Raw genomic sequence first — 22376 nt, forward strand, 5'->3', positions numbered from 1 at the left:
CAAATCAATAGGATCTGACATGGTCACTGAAAGAAATGGGTAACTATGGAAACAGCGAAACAGATATATTTTGAAGCATGGGCAAACCAACAACATCCAGAACAGGGATCAAGTCATCAATATTCCTATTCATACACATTATATGGACCCGATGCCAAGCTTGCCTTAGTGTTTCCTGGTGCAGTGACTAGAAGCTGCCTCCTTTTACCACGGCCAGCACTAAAAATGTCGGACACGTCCTCCTGGTTCTTCACCCCTTTAGGAATTGCATCTCCCAAACCCTTCTTGGTTACAACACGCTTCTCCTTAGGTGGGGCACAAGGGAAAAACAAAACAAAAAGTGTTTATTTCAAAACACATCACAAAGAATTAACTGCATTTTCAGCCGACTGGTTATTTGTAGCGCCATAGCACAACAGTTAGCTATAAATTAAAGCGAAAAGGCTAAAAGGCTCACAGTTGGGGACTTGTTGATGGTGATGGTCAGGTCCTCAACCTTCCCTTTGCGGCTCTGCATTGCCATGCCCTCCTGCTCCGCCCGTTTCTTATCCTCCTCCACCTCCTAAAAGGAAAACTACAGGTCAGATTAAAGCGATCAATGCAAACAACATGCATAACAAGATTAATTTTCGTAGAAGTAACTGGTCCAAACTAGCTTTCCTTCATCACGACAATATTTAGCAATTTGAGGTGCATTACCCCTTTTACCTGTATTCAAGAAACCTCCGAATTCTGTGCTGCCACTTTTAGATTGGTTTGTTTAATGGCAACCCTCTCCAATATGACTGAAATGCCAGCACTTTGATGGGGGAGAATAAGATCTAGTATGTGCAAGATGAGCATGAATTTGATATGTGCGAAAGAAGCACGAGTCTGATATGTGCAAAAGAAGTGCGTGTCTGATATGTGCAAAAGAAGTGCGAGTCTAATATGAGCGAGATAAATGTGAGTCTGATATATGCAAGAGAAGCATGAGTCTAATATATGCAAGACCTTGCGTAAGTCTGATGTGCGCAAAAGAAGTGCAAGTCCGATATGTGCATGATAAATGCAAGATACGTGCGAGTGTAATGTGTGCAAGAACGAGTCTGATATGTGCGCATAAGCCCGAGTCCGATATGTGCTAGACAAGCCTGATTTGGTTATATATTTACTGAAAAATGCCATTTTCAAATGGGGCTTTTACGACCAGCACCTCAACACAGACCACATTAAAAAGGATAAAACTCTAGACTTAATACATTCATCTAATTTGGTTAAACAATCTAGAAAATAATACAAACGTCCTGGCTGTCACCTGATAGCGCTTCATAAGGGCCTCGTTCTTCTTTCGCAACGCCTCAATCTTCCTATCCAGCTCGGCATCTTTCTGCTCCTTCTTAACCAGCATCATGTCTGTAGGGCTCTGAGGAAAACAGCGTTTGTTCATTTTTCCAAAAAGTCTCCAGCCTTTTTAATAAGCTAGGGTAAAATACAAAACACACACACATGCACACACACACACACACACACAGAGAGAGAGAGAGAGAGAAAAGCAACAAGTAAAGCAGAAGAACCAAAATATTTTCAACATTTATGGACAACCATTTGTAGTGTTGAGCATAAAAGACTATGCTTTCAAGATTGTACTTTTTGAAGCTGCTACATCAAAGCATGAAGATTTTGGTCTTGCTGAACCCTGCAACATTTTGATTCCCATTGTAAGCCAACAACTACCTCTTTGTACCAAGGCCCACATTATTGTTGAAATACCGCACATCCAATTTCATATAGGTACAATGTTGTTTTCCACCACTTCAACCTTTATCAAGGACAGTTACAGCATTGTGCTGAGTTCTGAATTTAAAAAAAAAAGAATGTATTCAGAGTGCAGCATAAGGACATATTGACAAGATAACACCTTTTAGATGACAAATAGCATGTGAGAATGTGAGAACACTTTAAATATATCGAGAATACAAGTCTCTACAAATATGACAAGCCCAATGTGTGTTTACAGCTAAAGAAAGCTGAGGTTGCACCTTTTTTGATTTATAAATCCTCATCTGACTGATTAGAACCAAGTCCAATTGTAGGATTATTTCAATTTTTGCAATTATTAGTCTATCAACGTTTTGATTTCTAAGTGAGTGAGACATCATTTAATTGAGTAACTTCTGCAATAGTTATTGTTAAAAATGCATTTATTTATTTATTTATTTATTTATTTATTTATTTATTTATTTCTTTAGAAAGAAAGAAAGAAAGAAGGAAAGAAAGAAAGAACAGTTCCTGTCCAGTACTGCATACTTGATCACGATCAGTTTTAATAAGCATCTCTCTTAATAATTCATCATTCATTGGTCTTCAGTAACCACTTCATCCTGATCAGGGGTCATGGTGGATCTGGAGCTTATCTCAGGAACACTGGGTGTGAGGCAGGAATACATGCTGTATGCACACCAGTCCATCTCAGGGCACTGTGCACACACACATTCACATCTAGAGGAAATTCAGCGTGGCCCCTAAACATACTGGTATATTTTTGGGAGGCGGGAGGAAACCAGAAAACTCATACAGACACAGGAAGAACATGCACACAAACAATAACCCAAGCTCAGGACCAAACTAGGAAAGATGGAGCTGTGAGTTAGCAACATTACCCACTGTGCCACCATACTGCCCTGCCTTAATAATAATAATAATAATAATAATAATAATAATAATAATAATAATAATAATAATACTTAAAGCTGCAAGCAGCATTTTCAGGGTCCAAGCACCAAGCAGAGGGATTCAAGAGTGATTTGTATTTTCACTCATGATGTGTATGTTTTGATCATGGGCATTCGTGGAATTCTCTGACTGAAGGAGGAAAGGTCTAGATTCTGCCTATTGCTGTGACTTGTGGTGTTGTCTGCTGCTACTTTGACTTCTGGTTGCGATTGCCACCGCTCTGGGCTGAAAAATGTTTTTCTTCTTGCAATTTTAAAAAAAAATCTAAATTATTTATGTTTATTTTCTCATCAGTCTCGGCCTTCCCCTGCCTTGTGCAACTATTTGCACCAAACTTATACCTGTCTTATATTGTTTGTATTTTTTTTTTAAATTGCTCAATAAAATTGCTATTTATTATTCAACCCTGTCAGTCATGTGTTGTCTGTATAATAGACGATTATGATTTGATTTGTTGGCATATTATGGGCAAACTGTTTGGGATATCAATATTCTTTTGATAACTTTTTGATAACTTTTGTCCAGGTTAGTTTGAAGATGATGTTTGCCAAATTTGGTATTGATTGGACATAATTTGTAGGATTTAGTAACGGAAAACCAGTTTTTGACAAAATCCAAGATGGTCGACAGAATGTTGGTGTGCGTTCACTTCAGCATATTCCTGGGAATTATAGGAAAAAAGAACTGTGAATTTAGCGCAAATATTTCAAAAGATATACCAAAAAAAGAGAAACATTTTACAGTGCTTCACACAAACTTCTTCACAAAACTTCTAGGGCACATTCAGGGCATGGTCCCGAAGATACATATCAAGCTTTGTGATGATACGTAGATGCACTGCTGACATCCTCATGTCCTATTTTTTTGCATTTGCCAGCAGATTACAGGAAAATGGTTTTGAATATCAAATTTCAAATTTGGTGAAGATTGGACAAAATTTGGAGAAGGAGTAGCAAAAAAGGCAGTTAGATGTAAGCATTTTTAGCATGTTATTGTAACTTTTGATCAGTTGTCATGGAATGTGTTGCACAGCCTCGGGTCATGGTCCTGAAAATGCCTACCAAGATTTGTGTCAGTGCGGAAACTCGTTGTCGAGATACAGCCTCACTTCCTGTTTGGGAGCTTTATGGTCAGATTCTTTGGCCCGTTACAGGCCAATAACATTTGAAATATTCAAGATTCTTTTAATAACGTTTCTGAGTCTTACTCTGTAGATGACGTGTCAAATTTGATGATGATTGGACAAAATTTGTAGGAGTAGCGAAAAAACTGTTTTTGCCAAAGTGCAAGATGGCAGAAAATCTAATTACACTGTTCAAAAGTTATGGCCATAAAAGGTACTTCCAAATTAGGCCTAGATTTGACCCGATTGTGGCGCTAAAGCATTGGCAGAACTTGGCCCAAATTTGGTCAGAATGTTCATTAGACTCTCCCCAATCAGTCTACTAAACATCACAATTTTTTACCACCCGGTTCAATGGGTTACCATAGACACCCCAGAAAAAGAAACAGAAGAAGAAAGGGAACACAACAACAACAACAACAACAACAACAACAACAACAACATTGCAATAGACTGACGTCCCAGCCAGTTCCCAGATATGCTCTGGATCAAACACTATCCTGACTATCCTTTTTAATATGACTTAAATGACATTGATGCAAAATAAAAATTTAAAATGTAGGCTTTTCAACCAGCATTTAAGACTATTTCAGACAATCATTTGGAAAGCTATTATTGCAATTACAGAACACAGTTTAGAACGTCAGATTAACGATAAACATTTTAAAAATATCATTTCATTCTTCACAGAATGGAAGACATTACATTGAAGTATGTTCTGGGAAATGATTCTTTTTTTATCCAGTCACTGTGCTTACAGAACAATGTGTGAAATGGTACTGTGCTCCTGATCCCCGCAGTGAGCCTCAGTTATGGCTCTCTGTGACGGCAGAGTAATGCCGGTTCTTTAAATGACTGTAGGGTTCACTAAAGGCCATGTCTGAGAAGCCTTGGGGGAATGAGGTGCTCACACTGCACACTTGCTGGAAGCAACACATTACTCATCCTGCACATGCATGAGTTTATTGACATCATCATAAATTGACTTCTGAGGCTGGTTTGCTCCGAGAGCTTGGCGAAAGTCAGGTAAGGTAAGGTATACTTTACTGTCCTAAAGGGAAATTTGACTTGAGATCAAGAAGAAGCAACCACTGTATCACATAAATCATAACCCAACACGCAATATTTAACACAAATACATAATCACAGTATAAAAACCATAAAGAACCTTACACTGTAGTCAGGTCTCTTATTTAGAGCTATTTAATATCTTAATTGCAGATGGAATAAATGAATTCTTACACCAGTTCAGTCGACACCTTGGCATTCTTAACATCCTGCCCGATGGTAACATTTCGAATTCAAGATTCTGAATGTGTGCTGTATCGTTTAGAATCTTGTCTGCCTCCCTTAGCACTGAATATTCATACCAGGTCTTTTGGAGAGAGATGTTCTTCATGGCCTTTGAATGAGACATGAAAGCTTAAACTTGAACTGTACTGGCGGTTTACCATACAATATGTATGCCATATCCAATTACATTCTCCAGAACAGCTTGATAAAACAAAAACATGATCGTACTACTAACAGCATGAAATCTAAGCCTTCTCAAAAAGTACATCCTCTATTGTAACCTAGAGAGCACAGGCTTTCAACATGAGCATGCCATGTAAGTGAGCAATCAATATAAACACCAAGATATTCATATGAAGAGACGTGATTTATGGGCACATTGTGAATAAATACTGGACTGTGGTCTCCAATTGACTTTGGATCAAATATCATCTCAGTTTTCTTCACATTCACAATAAGGTGGTGGGCATCACACCACTCCACAAACCGCTCAATTTCAGACTGGAACGATGATATATTTTGGTCTCGATATAAAATAAGCTAAGAATAGCAGTATAATCACTAAATTTCACAACATAGGTGAAGTACAGGTGGCCCTGCCCACAGTTATGGTATGTGACGTCAACATGCTTTTGAGCAATTTTTCATAAAGATAAAAAAGCAGCCTGGAGAGAGGCCAGTTGGTGCTACAGGCTGATTCAGGAAAGTTACGCAGTGTGAAGCAGCACTGTGAAAATCACATGTCATCAGAGGTGAGAAAGAGGGGCAAGCAGAGCATTCAGCTCACAGTGGATGGGATTATGAGCTGACAAGATTCTTTCATATGTGAAGCCTCTGATAGCATTAATAGACATTGCACATGCACACTATGGTTACTGAATGCAAACAAAGGATCAGATAATGGTGTTCTAAGCAGATACAAATTCAGATACGAATAGTAGATACGCTATGTGTTGACAGCATCTGGTTGCATCTAAATGTGTGCATGGCCAGACTCAAGAACTCAGACTCAGACTTTTTTTGCAAACGTGAGCGAGCGAATCATTCATTAACTGCCTGTCAGGGTCACAGTGGTTTAAATGAAGGTACTAGTTTGTTTATATTTTTGGGAAATTAAATCTGTTCGAAAATATTGCAAGCAGGTACAAACAAATTACCTGCGTGAGCTGGATTATGCTGGTGGCAGCATGAGGGCATGGCATTAAAAATAAAAAAAATAAATAAATAACACCCTGTCATTTTAAATTTGAAGCCATATAGTCATGTGAACACCACATGGAAGGAAATTCTTGGCATTTTTGACATATTTGTGCAAGCAAACAATTGATTATCTTTGAAACAGTGGCTATTAATAAAGTTGATATACAGTGCTGTGAAAAAGTATTTCTAACTACTCCCTTAAATTTAAGGTGGTTGTGCCACCTTTAGCATCAATAACTGCAACCAAACACTTCCGATAACTGGAGATCAGTCTTTCACTTACTTCTAGGACTGGGACTTACTCCTATGCTTTGGATCATTGTTTTGCTCCATAATCCAGTTGCGCTTGAGTTTCAACTTACAGACTGAAGACTGGGCAGTCTCCTTTAGGATTTTCTGGTAGAGAGGAGAATTTGTTTCCCCTCAATTATTGCAAGTTGACCAAACCCTAAAGCAGCAAAGCATCCCCACACCATCACACTTCCACCACCATGCTTGACTGTAGGTATGATGATCTTTTTGTGGAATTCTATGTTTGGTTTATGCCAGATGTTACGGGACCCCATTTCCAAACAGTTCCACTTTTGACTCATCAGTCCACAGAACATTCTCCCAAAAGGTTTGAGGATCATCAAGGTGTGTTTTGGCAAAATTCAGACGAGCCTTAATGTTCTTTTGGGTTAACAGTGGTTTTCACCTCACCATACTTCCATGGATGCCATTTTTGTCCAGAGTCTTTCTGATAGTGGAGTCATGAACAGTGACATTTATTGATGCAAGAGAGGCCTGTAGGTCCTTTGATGATGTCCTTGGGTCTTTTGTGACTTCCTGGATGAGTAGTTGCTGTGCTCTTTGAGGAATTTTGGATGGTCAGCCACTTCTGGGAAGTTTCACTACTGTGCGAAGTTTTTCCATTTGGAGAAAATGGCTATCACTGTGGTTCTTTGGAGTCCCAGAGCCTTTGAAATAGCTTTGTAACCCTTCCCAGACTGATGTATTTCAGTCACCTTCTTCCTCATTATTTCTGGAATTTCTTTCAACTTTGGCATAGTGTGTTACTAGGTAAAATCTTTTAACCAACTTCATGCTGTTGAAAAAGTTGTATTTAATTGTCGATTTGATGGAACAGGGTTTGCAGTAATCAGGCCTGGATGTGTCTAGTCCAGCTGAACTCCATTATGCAGTTTCTTAGATTTGGGGAATTCACGACCACGGGGGCAAATACATTTTCAGAAAGGTCCAGTTGGTATTGGATAACTTTTATAAAAACTGTATTTTGTGTTTACTCAGGTTGTATTTTCTTTTATCTTAGATTTCGTTTTAATTTCTGAAACAATTTAATAAAAGTTATACGCAAAAAAAGAAGAAACCAGGATGGGGCAAGTACGTTTTCACAATACTGTACTTGAACAAAACCATAATTCAAAAATCATTTATTCAACAGAAATACCAATAGATGTAATATTCTTCTGGAGAAGCAAGTATAATCTAAGCCTCAGAAGCTAGTATTGCCCCTTTTTGCAGAAATAATTGTCCACCAGTCTCTGACACAGGCTTGCTGGAATATTTTCAGTTGCAAAATATCTGAGGGTTTTCTTGCATGTACGGCCCGTTTCAAATCCCCCCACAACATTTCAACGGGATTCAAATCCAGGCTTTGACTAGGTCATTCCATAACCCTCCATTCCTTCTTCTTAAGCCATTCCTTGGTGGATTTGCTAGTGTGTTTAGGATCATTATCCTTTTGAAAGGTCCCCTTTCGGTTCAACTTCAACTTTTGGACAGATGGCCTCACATTATCTTCAAGCACTCTTTGATATGATGCAGAATTCATAGTTGAATCAATGAATGTAAGCTGTCCAGTCCCTGAGGCAGTGAAGCAACCCAAAACCATCACATTTCCACCACCATGCTTCACAGTTGGTATGAGGGGCTTCTCCTGAAAAGCTGTCTTTTGTCAGCATCAGACATGTCTGCTGTTACTGTGACCAAACAACTCTATCTTTGATGTCCAGAGCACATTATTCCAAAAGGACTGGTCTTTGCCTATATGCTCACTGGCAAACTGTAGTCTTGATTTAATGATGTTCTTTTTGGACAGCAAAGGCTTTTTCCTGGAACGCCTCCCATGCAAGTCAAATTTGTGCAATCTCTTCCTGACTGTAGAAGCATGCACTTTGACACCAACGGTTGCAAGACCTGCTACCAGATCCTGTGATGAAATTTCAGGGTTCTTGGAGACTTCTTTGTACATCAGACGATTTGCTCTCGGACTTAATTTGCTGGGACGGCCAGTCCTGGAAAAATTATCAGTCGTTTGAAATCTGTGCCACTAGTAGATGATTTTCCTTACAGTGGAATGATGTATTTCAAATAATTTGGAGAACTTTTCAAATCCCTTGCCAGACTCATAGACATCCACAACCTTTTTTACTGAAGGCCTTATAAGAACTCTTTAGATCTTGGCATGATGACACCACATACCTCAGTAACAAAGGGAACACCAGACACTAGATGTAAGAGTTTTAAATAAGACAGGTTCCACCTGCACTCCCTAAGCAAGTTCTAATCTTGAACACCTGATTCTAACGTTTTGGATTTGTGGAGGTGTGATTAATCTAAGAGTGTACTTACTTTTTCCATGTGCAACTTTAGTTTTTTGCTCATTTAAATTGTGAAAATTACTACAAAATGTCCATTTTATGTGTCGTTTGATAGAGTGAATCACCTTTATTAATAGGCACGGTTTCAAGGAGGAACAAATGTTTGCTTGTCCAAATATGTCACAAAAAAACATTCCATGGGGTATACTTATTTTTTCCCATGACTGTAGAAATTAATATTTGGAGCACTTATACAGATATATACAGCTACAGATACAAACTGTAGCATTTTATTACACCCCTAATACATTCACACACACACACACACACACACACACACACACACACACACAGAGAAGCATAGCTTAGACATCTATCATTATGTCATAGTAAAAGTCGCACTCATTCACATGGCGACTCAAATGAAGTACTTTCCCACACACAAGTAATAATTTCGCATTATAAAATGTGCCCAAGTATATTTCATGCAAGAAAATTAATCATTATTTATAAATCCGTTCAGAAAAAACAAGGCACTTTAATTCCAATTTGGCTGTGACAGTTACAGACACCCCGACAGTCAGGGTGTAAAGTCCATCATGTTGATGGTAGTTAAATCCCACAGTGAGAGTGGTTCATTTAAAACTAACCTGAGGTAGAATTTCAGTTGCCCCACAGACACATATGGAACACTAGATGGTCAAAAGTATGTGGACACCTGATCACCACACCCATATGTGGTTGTTCCCTAAACTGTTGTCACAAGCCGGGTTTCCATTAAATTAAGATATGTGATTAAATCCGGGTTTTCTCCTCTCGCGGCGGTCATTACAATTAAACATGGTGACAAATCTCCAAGATCTGACGAGTGTTGGCACGTGATTTCATTTGCATCCACCGCAATAGCCATGCTAGTGTTTAATAGAAGGCAATGAGGGCATGTAATGCACGCAATCATGGTCCACTATTATTTTACAGAGGTCCTGTGGGTCCAAAACTTTAGAATTACCCGCTTAACGTTTGACAAGTTATGAAACAAAATAGGACCGCTCGTGGCGCCTGTCGTATCGTTCCTGAGACAGCCAGTTCCGTCAGAGAAGCGCATAGCCATCACCCTTGATAAACTGGCTACCTGTGCAGAGTACAGGGTAGTAGCTGAATCTTTGTCATGTGACACGTCATGTGACCTAAATGCAATAATTCCATTTCATCTTTTTTCAAAATATTGCTTCGTCGAATTGTCTGAAAAAGCACCTCATGCGAGCGTATAAACTTTGAGGTTTTTAAAAAAAAATTCACACGTTTCCATTATTTTTTAGTTTGCAATTTCAAATTGCGATTAAAGCAGGTTAATGGAAATGCAGCTTCTGTTAGAAGCACACAATTGTCTAGAATGTCCTTGTGTGCTGTAGCATTAAGATTTCTCTTTACTCCTATTAAGAAACCGAAACTGTTCCAGCATGACAACGCCCGTGCACAAAAGCGAGGTCCAGGAAGACATGGTTTGCCATGGTTGGAGTGTAAGAACATGATTGGACTGCACAGAGCCCTGACATCAACACCATTGAACACTTTGAACCAAGCATGGAACTGGATGTTCAACAAGCACATGTGGGTGTGAAGTTCAGGTGTCCACATACCTTTGGCCATGTACTCTGTCGCACAGCAATATATTTCACCAGTCAATCAAAACATGATAATGATAAGTAGTCTCTATTGATCACGTACACATCACAGCACAGTGAAATTCCCTTCTTCGCATACCCCAGCACGTTAAGTTGGGGTCAGATCGCAGGATCAGCCATAATACAGCACCCCTGGAGCAGAGAGCGCCAAGGGCCTTGCTCAAGGGCCCAACAGTCATAGCTTGGCAGTGCCGGGGCTCGAACCGCCAACCTTCTGATCAGCAACCCAGAGTCCATATTTATGCAGGAAATATATAAAATTCTAACAAACTTCTCAAGCACCACTGTATATGCTTATGCTCATGCTGCAAGGAATTGTGGGTAGCAACGGCAGCATCTTGAATCTCCCGGGAAATAACATGTGCACAGTAGATCGGCATACTTACAACAACCATGTATACAGGAATGTTCCGATGCCTGTACTCATATAAACATTGTTGTCGGAACATGGCTGCAACCCGAATACAGACCTTAAACAGAATTCCCTGTGCATGTAAACATGACCACTGACTTAATCATGGGTTATATGAAATAGCGGGTGACAGTTTTCTGTCTCTAGTTGAGTGCATGGTCCATCCTGCTCCTCAATTAACCATTCATAATAACCCACTTTAATGTAGTACACCAGAAAGGTACTGGCAAATAAACATGATTCAATCAATATAAATTTACTGTTGCCAAATGACATTTTAAGTGCTTTTTCAAATGGCTCAGAATATTTTTAAGTGAGCCTGCACGAGTGTTTTTTCTTTGCTTCATGAAAGCCATAACTTCAAAAATTGTCCATATTTGGAATTTTGACCTCGATTATATCATAGTTAATCAGGCTTGATTTCAACCAATACACTAGAAAAACAGCTCTGTCTGTGTTCTCCGCTCAATGTGCTACATTTAACTTAAAGCGCACCTATTATGGTTTTGAGAAGTGCCTAATTTTGTTTTAAAGATCTTGTACAATAGATTTACATGCATGCAAGGTCAAAAAACACTTTAATGTGCTCATAATTTAAACTGCAGCATTACTTTCCCCCCACATCATTTAACGACTCATTAAATGATCCGTTCTAAAGGATTCGTTCAAAACTCCTCCTTTCAGTGAGCATACTCTGCTCTTATTGGTCAGATGTCCCAGGCTGTTGTGATTGGTCTACCGCTGTCAGCGAGCAGTCGATGAAGACCAGAAGCGGGGCTTTTTGTTACAAATCTACGTAGGTTAGTACAGGAAGTAAGTCTGGAGTCACTAACAACTCAGCTTTTTTCAGCTGTTCAGAATCAGTTCCTTCTTTTGTGAGCCAATAACTCCGTTTGTCGTGCGTTTTGATTTTTGGAACTTTGCAGATGTTTTTACATTCACAAACAGCTACATAACACACTACATGAAAGGTAATATTAGAAAAACCATAATAGGTGCACTTTAATAAAATATCAGTGGCATATCAGATCTCACTGGTTGAAGAATACAGCTACATTCCTGGAGAAGTATGAGAACCCCTGGTCTCATTTATCAACAATGCATTGTGTGTATGCATACATTTCTATGCACAGAATGTGATTTATGAAGTTATTTTTGTGCGAGAGGATGCATGTATATTTAGAACTAATCCTGACCAAATGTACGCACAAACCAATATCCATACATCCATTTTCTGTACCAATTAGCCAACAGAGTTGCAGGGAAGCCTCGGGCCTATCCCAGGGAACTACAAGGCAAGGGGCACACTGAACGGGGTGCCAACCCATCGCAGGGTGAAATCACACATTCATACACTACGGACAATTTAGAAATGACAATCAGCCAACAGAGCTCGTCTTTGGACTGGGGGAGGAAACCAGAGGCGTGATTCGAACCCCCAACCTTGGAAGTGCGAGGCAAACATGCTAACCACAAAGTTTTCCTAAATGTAATGGGGCAACAGATTGCACACTCTAGCCATAAGGGCTGTTGTTCCCTTTTAAAGGGCTGTTCTTTACCATATATGGCAATTTAAGGGTGTTTCCTTATGTAAATGAGTGTGGCCTTGCACAAGCAGATGCAATTTACTACGTGTCAGATTTATCAATGTCCGTTGTGTACAGCTGTGCATACGGACGTGTGAAATGCAACTTCTAAAGTGCATACTGGCGGTTAATACGCAGTTCTCATTTATCAACGAGACCGCTGTTGTATTCTGAGACCGATATAAATGTACGTGCATCAAAGAAGATTTATTATAAAGAGGAAAATGTTTGACAATTATCATCCGATTGTGAGGGGACAGACGCATACACTGGTCACTGTTAGCTCCTGTTTGGTGGCCTCGCCGTCAGCAATACGAGCGAGAGAAGGAAAAAGAGGGAGAAGGAGGACGGGAAGCAAAGGAAAGCTGCCGATTACTTGACGTCATGGCAGGCATGGCATAAGAGCAACCCACCCTCGTCCATGTGACATCCATTTAAAGCAAAATGAAGTGAGTCAGAACACTGACGCTGACCAGTGCACACAAACGGTGATGACCACCTCTGTGGGGAAAAAGCAGCAGCGTCAGCATGATAGGTCCGTCAGAGTTTCTATTACCTTTATATTCGAATTGAGAAAGCAGATTCTGACTGGTTTGCCATTTTTTTAAACAAATTATATAAAAATCCCTGCTATGCACAGCAAATCAAGCGCTAACTTTGTTAGGATTCCCTGTATTCTCAGTTATCTTGGCATACTGAAACAGACTGACTGTTTAGTAAGCACATTACATAGAGCCTTGTCTCAGCAAATCTATGGAAGAATGACTGTCCTCAGACCTCTGCAGGAAAAATTCTGCCTAACCAATAAATCTGATCTAAAGACCAACGCATGACTAAACAAGCCGAGTGTTTTATGTCATATAGAGAAAGACCGGGACATGGAGGTCTTGCAGACCAGGAAACTCGAGCTGTGGTTGTCAGGGTACGCAAACACAACAAGCATGGACACACACACACACACATACATACACGCACAACAGAAGGAGAGAATGTCTCGCTCATAGTGCCCAAATGAGTCACTGGCTCGCGAAAGGAAACAGAGACCATAATAATCTCAGCATGCACTTCCCCACCCCCAGCCTGGACTGAAAATACCCACACATATTAGCCCAGATGATCAGCTGACAGCAGCGTCCATGCCTAAAAACAGAGGCCTCACTCCCAGCAATCATCTTTAGCCGGACAGTGTAGAGGTAAAGCAGAGACACGCACGAAGAAAGGGACAGAAGGATGCAGATGACAGTCTGAGCTTAGTGACAGACAGAGAGTGAGGGAGGGAGGGTAGGAGTGAGGAAGGGAGACAGTGAGAGACAGAGGGAGAAACAGAGAAGAGACAGAGAGTTAAAGCCACTCACAGATCGGTCCATGTCAGCGACGAAAGCTGGATTGCTTCCAGACACAAGGCAGCCGAGGAGGTGCAGAGAAGTGATTGGAGTGTGCAAGCATGCCTTGATTACAAATGAAAAAAGAAGGGGAAAAAAAAGGAAAAAAAAAAAAGAAAAAAAAAAAACCACCCTGATCACCAGCGAACGCAATGAGCGCCCCTGCTCGCAAATTTTATAGCAACAGCCCACTTACTCATGCACACGCGCACACATGCATACTTTCTGCTTCTCTCACTCTCGCTGTCTGCCACTCCTCCCTCTCCAACCCCCCCTTCCCCCCTCTCCCTCTCTCGCTCTCACTCTCCACCCCCCACCCCCTCTCGCTCTCAAGCACTTGCGACCCTTCATCCTGTCTCTCTGCTCCCTTTGTGCTGAACTACAAAAAGAAACAAAGCGGTCCATTACCCTTCTACTTTCGGTCTAAAACTTGTACCATACACAGCCTACCATGATAAAGTGTGAAATAGGAAATATAAAGTATATCATTACATTTATTCTATAGCACTTAAAAACGATTTCACCAAAACTACAAAGATCCGGATACAACATAAAAATATAGTCACAGATTTTAACAGGCAAATTGGTTTGTTTTTTTTTTTAGAAAAAAAATGTAAAAAGTTGTTCTAGGTGAAAATATCGACCCATTGATAATACTGTGTATATTATTTACACTATTTTAACACGTACCTGAATAAACATTTGTTGTAGGGGTGGAATGGTATAAGAAATGTATGGTCGGTAATGCTGCACCACCATGCCGCCCTGCGTACAACTTCACATTTTAAATTAGTTTGACATGAATTCACATTTAGCTGTATTATCATAAGTACAGTCGTGTGAAAAAATATGTACACCCCATGGAAACTGTTGGCTTTTTGACATATTTGGACGACCAAATATTCGATCCTCTTTGAAACTGTGCCTATTACTAAAATTGATAGAGAGTATCAACTGACAAACATATTGCATCTGAAAGAATATTGCATGGAAGAATGGTCAAAAATTCCAGCAAGCCTGATGGACAATTATGCAAAACTCCTACGAGAAGTTATTTCTGCTAAAGGGGGCAATGCTAGCTTCTCAGGCCAAGGGTGTGCTTACTTTTTCCACAGAAGAATCTCACATCTATTGATATTTCTGGTGAATAAATAATAATTGAAAAAGCTCATTTTCCTTGTGGTTTTGTTCAAGTATATCAACTTTATTAATAGGCACTGTTTCAAAGATGATAAAATGTTTGCTTGACCAAATGTGTCAAAAAAGCCACCAATTTCCATGAGGTGTACTTATTTTTTCACGACTGTATAGCATTCAGGTTTGGGTAAGGAGAATGCTAGAAGTTTTCAATATCTAATCAAGGCTAAGGGAGATTGAACTCATGCAGCATATGGTAAACCATCATTATCCATTCACTTATCTTCAGTAAATGCTTTATCTATTATGGCTTTTTTTTTTTTTTTTTAGAAGAAGAAGTAGGGAGGAAACCAGAAAACCCTGAGGAAAACCACACAGACACGAGGAGAACATGCAAAACGCCACACAGACAGTAATCCAAGCCCAGAGTCAAACCAGGAACCCAACATTTTTAGGGTTGAAAACAAAGTATTTATGGAAAGGCACATTAAAAAACCAGTGAAAGAAAAAAGTCAGTGGAGTCATCATGTAAAACACATAAAATTCCAATTGGTCCGTGAGATAGGCCAAATTTAGACACTACTGATCGAGTCATGTGATTATCGGCCGATACCGATTGCCACCCGATCGATCAGAGCATCCATTTAATAATAATAATAACAATTATTATTATTATTATTATTATTATTATTATTAACCCAGCTGCTTGCAAAATCTCTCTGTAAAGGGATTCTTTCACATGTAGGCACACTGATAAGACTGCTTGTAATCCTGCAAAACATACTTAATTAAATCTACAAAAAAATAAATAAATAAATAAAAAATGCCTTAGCTCTTAAACTAGCTTGCTAGCTAATGGCACATCTTTAACCTTTTCATGTATAAATTTATTTTAAAAGTAAGTGGATAGTCCATCTGTAGGAATACGACGAGTATATAGCTAAAGGATAAAACCGATCACCTGAAAAATATCTTCCAATGTGTTTATAAAAAAAAATCCTTAACATACAGTTGTTTGACGTTTGTGTAATGCTTTTCTGCTCACTACAGTTGTAAAGAGTGGTTCCCCTAAAATATATATAACGTTGATCACCAGAATGATAGAGATCACTTTCTGAACAAAACACAGCAATAGCAAAGTTTAGGGTGGGTGCATGATATGAAGGTGACCTCATATAAAAAAAAATAATAAATCAATAAAAAAAAAATCATTTTGGAAAAAGTTAAGGTTTTCAGTGGAGTCTGGCACAAACATTTTGAATTAAATTAAATTTTTACGTTTAATGTGGTGTAGTAGGGTTGCACGGTATACCAGTACTAAGAAAGTATCGTGATACTAAAGCTTCAAAACATCGCAGATGCAACTGCATTTTTTTAAACGTTAGTATCGTCAATATGGTAGTACCGTACGTAATGTTGTATGTGCGGCAGTTAATACTTATTTTCGATAAAACGACACATCCTACTGATTTTGCAGAATACATAAAGGTTAGTGACACTTCAGTAAACCTAAATTCTTTACCTTAATCTTTAAAGATTTCCTGTTTGCTACTAATTGAGCTTAGTAGAACTAAGTGAGCTTAGTAATGTGTGTAAATACTAAAGTTAGCTGCGTTTGATAGTGAGCGAGCTAACCTTCCAATTTTTTTTATTTTTTTTTTGGAGTTCAATTTCAAATTCAGCTATTTATTCCTAATGATGTGTTCATTCTGAGTGCTCATTTAGTACTCATGATTTCACTGCTCTAGGGAACAGTAAATATGAAATGTGTGGTACACTGAATTAGTTGCTTGCCAACTGTATGACTGTTCTTGAGTTTTCCCAGTAGTCAGTTATTCGTTCGTATTAATAAAATATTCAGAGGAAAAGTTGTTTGACTGTTTTCATTTATATCAATGAATTCACACAACATTGCTTGGGATAGTGATACTACAGCTGGTATAGTATCGTACGATGTGTATGGTATCGTGACAACTCTATGGTGGAGACAGTCTAAAGATACAGTGTCCTCTACTAATATTGGCACCCTTGGTAAATATGAGCTATGAAAAATTGTCTATTGTTTGTTTTTATTTTTTCTTAAATAAATAAATAAATAAATAAATAAAAACACTCAAAAATACTCTGCTTTCATGGATATCAAACAAACCTGTGTTATGTTTGCAATTACCAAAAAAAAAATCTGTGTTAAATGTAGGTATGCAACAATTATTAGAACTCCTATGAATTCATATGAGAAAAATATATTTGAAGTATATTCCCATTTGATATTTTGAAAGATTTTTAGTATACCTGGGTGAGCAGAAACAGGAAATTGTTCAATCATGACTTCCTGTTTCACAGGGGTATAAATATGAGGTAACACATAGGCCAAATTCCCTTAGTCATTCATAACAATGGGTCAGACCAAGGAATATAGCTGTGATGTGAGGCAAAAGGTTGTTGAGCTTCACAAAATGGAAAGTGGCTATAAGAAAATAGCACAAGCATTGAAAATGCCCGTTTCCACTATCAGGACAATAATTAAGAAGTTCCAGTCAACTGGAAATGTTATGAATCAACCTGGAAGAGGACATGTTTCTATATCATCTCATCGCACGGTGAAGAGGATGGTTCAAGTGGCCAAAAAATCTCCAGGGATCACAGCTGGAGAATTGCAGAAGTTAGTTGTGTCTTGGGATCAAAAAGTCTCCAAAACTACAATCTGAAGTCACCTACATCACCACAAGTTGTTTGGAAGGGTTTCAAGAAAAAAGCCTCTACTCTCATACAAAAACAAACTCAAGCGTCTTCAGTTTGCTAGACACTACTGGAACTTCAAATGGGATTGGGTTCTATTGTCAGATGAAACCAAAATAGAGCTTTTTGGCAATAAACACCAGAGGTGGTTTTGCAGCACACAGAGAGGTAGCCATATGGAAACGGTCCTCATGTCCATGGTTAAATATGGTGGTGGCTCTTTAATGTTTTGGCGCAGTTTTTCTGCGAGAGGACCTGGACATTTTGTTGGGAGACATGACATCATGGACTCAAATATCAGCAGATATTAAAAGAAAACCTGACTGCCTCTGCCAGAAAGCTTCAAATGGGCCATGGTTGGATCTTCCAGCAGGACAGTGATCCAAAACATACATCAAAATCAACACAAAAATGGTTTACTGACCACAAAATCAAGGTCCTGCCATGGCCATCAGGGTCCCCTGACTTGAAATCCATAGAAAACCTGTGGGGTGAACTGAAGAGGAGAGTCTACCATCATAGACCTTGAAATGTGAAGGATCTGGAGAGATTCTGTACGGAGGAATGATCTCAGATCCCCTGCCATGTATTCTCCAACTTCATCAGGCATTATAGGAGAAGACTCAGAGCTGTTATCTTGGCAAAGCGAGGTAGCACAAAGTATTGACTAAAAGGGTGCCAAAGGGTGTTCCACACCTATATTTAACAAAGTAAAACAATTATTTGAGATCCATGAGAGCAGAGTATTTTTGAGAACTTTTTGAACAAAAAGATCAAAAGGTTAAACAAAAAAGACTATTTGTCACAGCCTTCTTTGTTCATCTTTACCAAGGGTGCCAATATTAGTGGAGTACACTCTGCGTTGAGAAAAACAGAAATCAAGATAAACATTTATGTTCAAATCAGTTTATTACTGTGAGTTTACATCTTTTTTTTGTCCCCTTCTCCATCCATGCTGGAAAGAAAAAAAACAATAGAAGCCATCACAGGAAATTCTAATGGTTTTCACTACAAGTACCGTTACAAACCATCAGCTAACCATTATCGGTCCTTAATGGCATCCACTAGACATAACATGCCACCAAATAGAAAGCAACAAATTACCAGTAGAGATTAAAACTCCACAGTTTCCATTCAAACCAATACAATTTCCCTTATAAACATTCAAATCATTACAAATTCTATTTATTTATTTCAGCAAGGAGAAGTGTGGACACAGTGCATGAAAGGCTTCATTTCAGTGTCACGTTGAGATAATAATAAGATGTTTGTGTCCACAATCCTCTATGAAACACATACTCACATCTGAGCTCACCTGTTCAATGACGTTAACATGTTGAAAATAATCCTCTATGTTTATGTGGTAATCCGGATCGATGAATGAATATTTGGTATCATCATACAGACCTGTGCTAGCCCACAGATTCCCCATTTTACCTATATAAATAAACAAACAAACAAACAAACAAACAAACAAACAAACAAACACGCGCGCGCGCTCGCATACTCACTCTCTCTCTCATCACTTCAGCCTTGCAATGCAGCTAGCTATATGTCATAAAGTGCAGCTAGCTATATAACATATATCCTATATGTCATAAAAGTCTCACAGTGTTAATTAAACTCATGATGTGACCAAAACATTAACAAACAATTCATTAGTTAACACGTGAGCAGAAATGTACCTTGTATGTAATACGCCATGAGCTCAGGAAACAGGCTAGTGCGCCTGGATATGCTCCACTGAGGCCTGAACACACTCCTTTGTACTAATTTATTGACTGTACTAGGTAGTAGGCTAGTATGTGTGTGTATGTGTGTGTGTGTGATAGTTCACCACTAGATGGCGTATTTTGTATAGTTTAGAGTAGTTTAGTGTGTTTATTCATTCTATTACCGTTCATTCAAATTCTAAACACACACACACACACACACACACACACACACACACACACACACACACAAGCCCCCTTATTAGGAACTGTAAACCTACTCATTCACGTTGTTATCCAATCATAGAAAATCATGCAGGTACAGGTCAAGTGCTTCAGTTAATATTCATGTCAAACATGAACATATGGTGGCTTAACGGTTAAGGCTCTGGGTTACTCTGCAGAAGGTTGGGGTTCAAATCCCAGCACCTCCAAGCTGCCACTGTTAGGCCCTTGAGCAAGCCCCTTAACCCTCTCTTCTTGTATCATCTCTGACCCCAACTTCCTAACAAGCTGGAATATGTGTAAAAAGAATTTCACTGTGCTGTAAATATATGTGTGACAAATAAAGGCTTCTCTGCTGTTGTAGACCACACACTTCCAAGTTTGACGTGTTGTGTGATGCTTTTCTGCTCACTACAGTTGTAAAGAGTGGTTACCCTAAACTTCCTGTCAGTCTGGCCATTCTCCTCGGTCCTCCACTCATCGACGACTTCCATTTATATAATTTATACACAGGACTTCAGGTAGGCCTAAGTTGTAGCACCATGGCAGTGTGTGTGTGTGTGTGTGTGTGTGTGTGTGTGTGTGTGTGTGTGTGTGTGTGTGTGTGTGTGTGTGAGTAGGAGGGTGGGTTGGTGGTCAGGAGGGAGGGAGGAAGGGATAGTTGATTAAAGTCTCCAAAACCATACAACTATGTTAATAAACTTTAATATATAAACAGTTAGTCTTAACAAATGCCTTAATGACCTATATGGCCATATAATTTCCTTTCAATTCAACTAATGTCACTAACAAATGAAAAAAAAAATAATAATAATTACACATACATGGCCATAGAATAAAATACAATACAATACAATAACATGAAAATTTGCACAATCTTAAGCAATTCGGAATGAAATTCAATGCTTTTAGAATCCTTTAAGTTTATCTGGTCCACTTCCTGACCAAGACGAAAACAGGAATATGTCATTCATCTGTGTGTTTGGGATTTTTTCTTAGGGTGTGTTCAGGCTCCATGCGCTACTGGTCTCAACCAATCACCTGTCTCTGGGTGTTGTAGTGGTGCGGCGCTTGAGAGGTGGTTTGACCAATGGTTGCATGTAGGGTGTGTACACAATAGACCAATTGTTGAGGGGGAGTTGGCGAGACCCAAAGAGTTGGGTTAAAGCACGCAAATACGCACAAAGAATGTGTGGGAAAGCAAAGAAAAACACCGTACATTTTATGCAGACAACCCAACCTGCAAAAACTCATTTCAGGGAGGTGGCTTCACCGGCTACTGCGCCCCACCCAACCACACAGCCACACACACACCCACACACAGACCCATACACAGCCATCAAACATGAACAAAGACATGACATTTAATTATGACAGAATACAACTATTTATTGAAAACCATATTGCAACTGTTTACACACACTATTCACACACGCTAATGCAAATAGATTTTCTGGTATATGCAGAAAATGTGACATTAAACTATGTACTTAGACTGTCTTGTATTGTAGTATACTATATTATATTACTGTATTAATCCACTCATTTATTTGGAAACTCTGCCATGGTGCTGCAGACACTAAACTGAACCGAACTGATGGATGAACTGGAGAGAGAGTGAGAGAGAGAGAGAGAGAGAGAGAGAGAGAGAGAGAGGTCCACTGTAAAGCCCACCTACCGAGAAAACTGTTAGTTAGCACAAAGAGAGACCAATCAGGATGCGTGCTGTGTCACTCTCTCACCAGGTGTGTCCCTCGCTCTCTCGGTTTCTCCAGATCCTGTCTACCATTTGACCATCAGAAATGACTATTGAACTTTCTCTCTTGCTCACTCTAAAAAAAAAAAAAACAATCTCCAGGATATTGTATATAATTTGTGGGTGTCAGGGAGTCGCTATTAAAATGCAGGAGACTCCCAGGAGAGTTGGGATGTCTATTATTTAGAAATCTTGACAGCATTTTTTTTTAGATCTCACAAAGAGAAGGGTCTGAGGGAAAAGAAGACGTATGGTCAACCAACTCTAGTGGATGTTGTGAGTGAAAATCCCAGAAGAGCAGTAGTTTCTGAAATACTCAATCCGAACTCGGACCAGCAACCATACCATGGTCAAAATCATCGAGATCACATTTTTCTTCCCTATTCTGATACTGTTTCATGTAAACATTAACTGATACACACATCAGCCATAACAAGAAAACCACCTGTCTAATATTGTGTAGGATCCCCTTGTGCAGCCAAAACAGATCTGATCTGTCGAGGCATGGACTCCCCAAGAGCTCTGAAAATGTGCTGTGGTATCTGGCACAAAGACGTTAGCAGCAGATCCTTTAAGTCCTGTAAGTTGCGAGGTGGGGCCTCCATGCATTTGACTTGTTTGTCCATCACATCCCACAGATGCTCGATCGGATTGAGATCTGAGGAATTGGGAGGCCAAGTCAACGCAGCCCCATATCCAGCAAGCTGCGATGCACCGTGTTCTGACACCTTTTCTATCACAGCCAGCATTAACTTTCTATTTTCAATAGTGAAGCAAAAATAAACAGAAAATTTGGCCATATTTTGTC

The 22376-nt window shown here is 39.3% G+C and overlaps 1 protein-coding gene across 3 annotated transcripts in view; it reads right to left on the minus strand.

The window, feature by feature from the left end:
* ccdc9b (coiled-coil domain containing 9B) overlaps nucleotides 1-19708 on the minus strand; it is a 62617-nt gene extending 42909 nt beyond the window's left edge. Inside the window, exons 1-5 of one of the 3 annotated variants that reach the window (XM_053682615.1) lie at nucleotides 19561-19708; nucleotides 19191-19312; nucleotides 1298-1405; nucleotides 458-562; nucleotides 165-305 (exon numbers count right to left, since the gene is read on the minus strand). In XM_053682615.1, coding sequence (XP_053538590.1) covers nucleotides 165-305; nucleotides 458-562; nucleotides 1298-1405; nucleotides 19191-19312; nucleotides 19561-19579 — 495 coding nt within the window. In that variant the 5' untranslated portion in view covers nucleotides 19580-19708. Of the gene's footprint in view, nucleotides 1-164; nucleotides 306-457; nucleotides 563-1297; nucleotides 1462-13972; nucleotides 14120-19190; nucleotides 19313-19560 lie in introns of those variants that run through there. The other 2 variants (XM_053682616.1, XM_053682617.1) reach the window with 2 other exon arrangements.
* Nucleotides 19709-22376: the final 2668 nt, after the last annotated feature.

This window comes from Ictalurus punctatus, chromosome 9 (assembly GCF_001660625.3).
Source record: "Ictalurus punctatus breed USDA103 chromosome 9, Coco_2.0, whole genome shotgun sequence".
Lineage (NCBI taxonomy): Eukaryota > Metazoa > Chordata > Actinopteri > Siluriformes > Ictaluridae > Ictalurus > Ictalurus punctatus.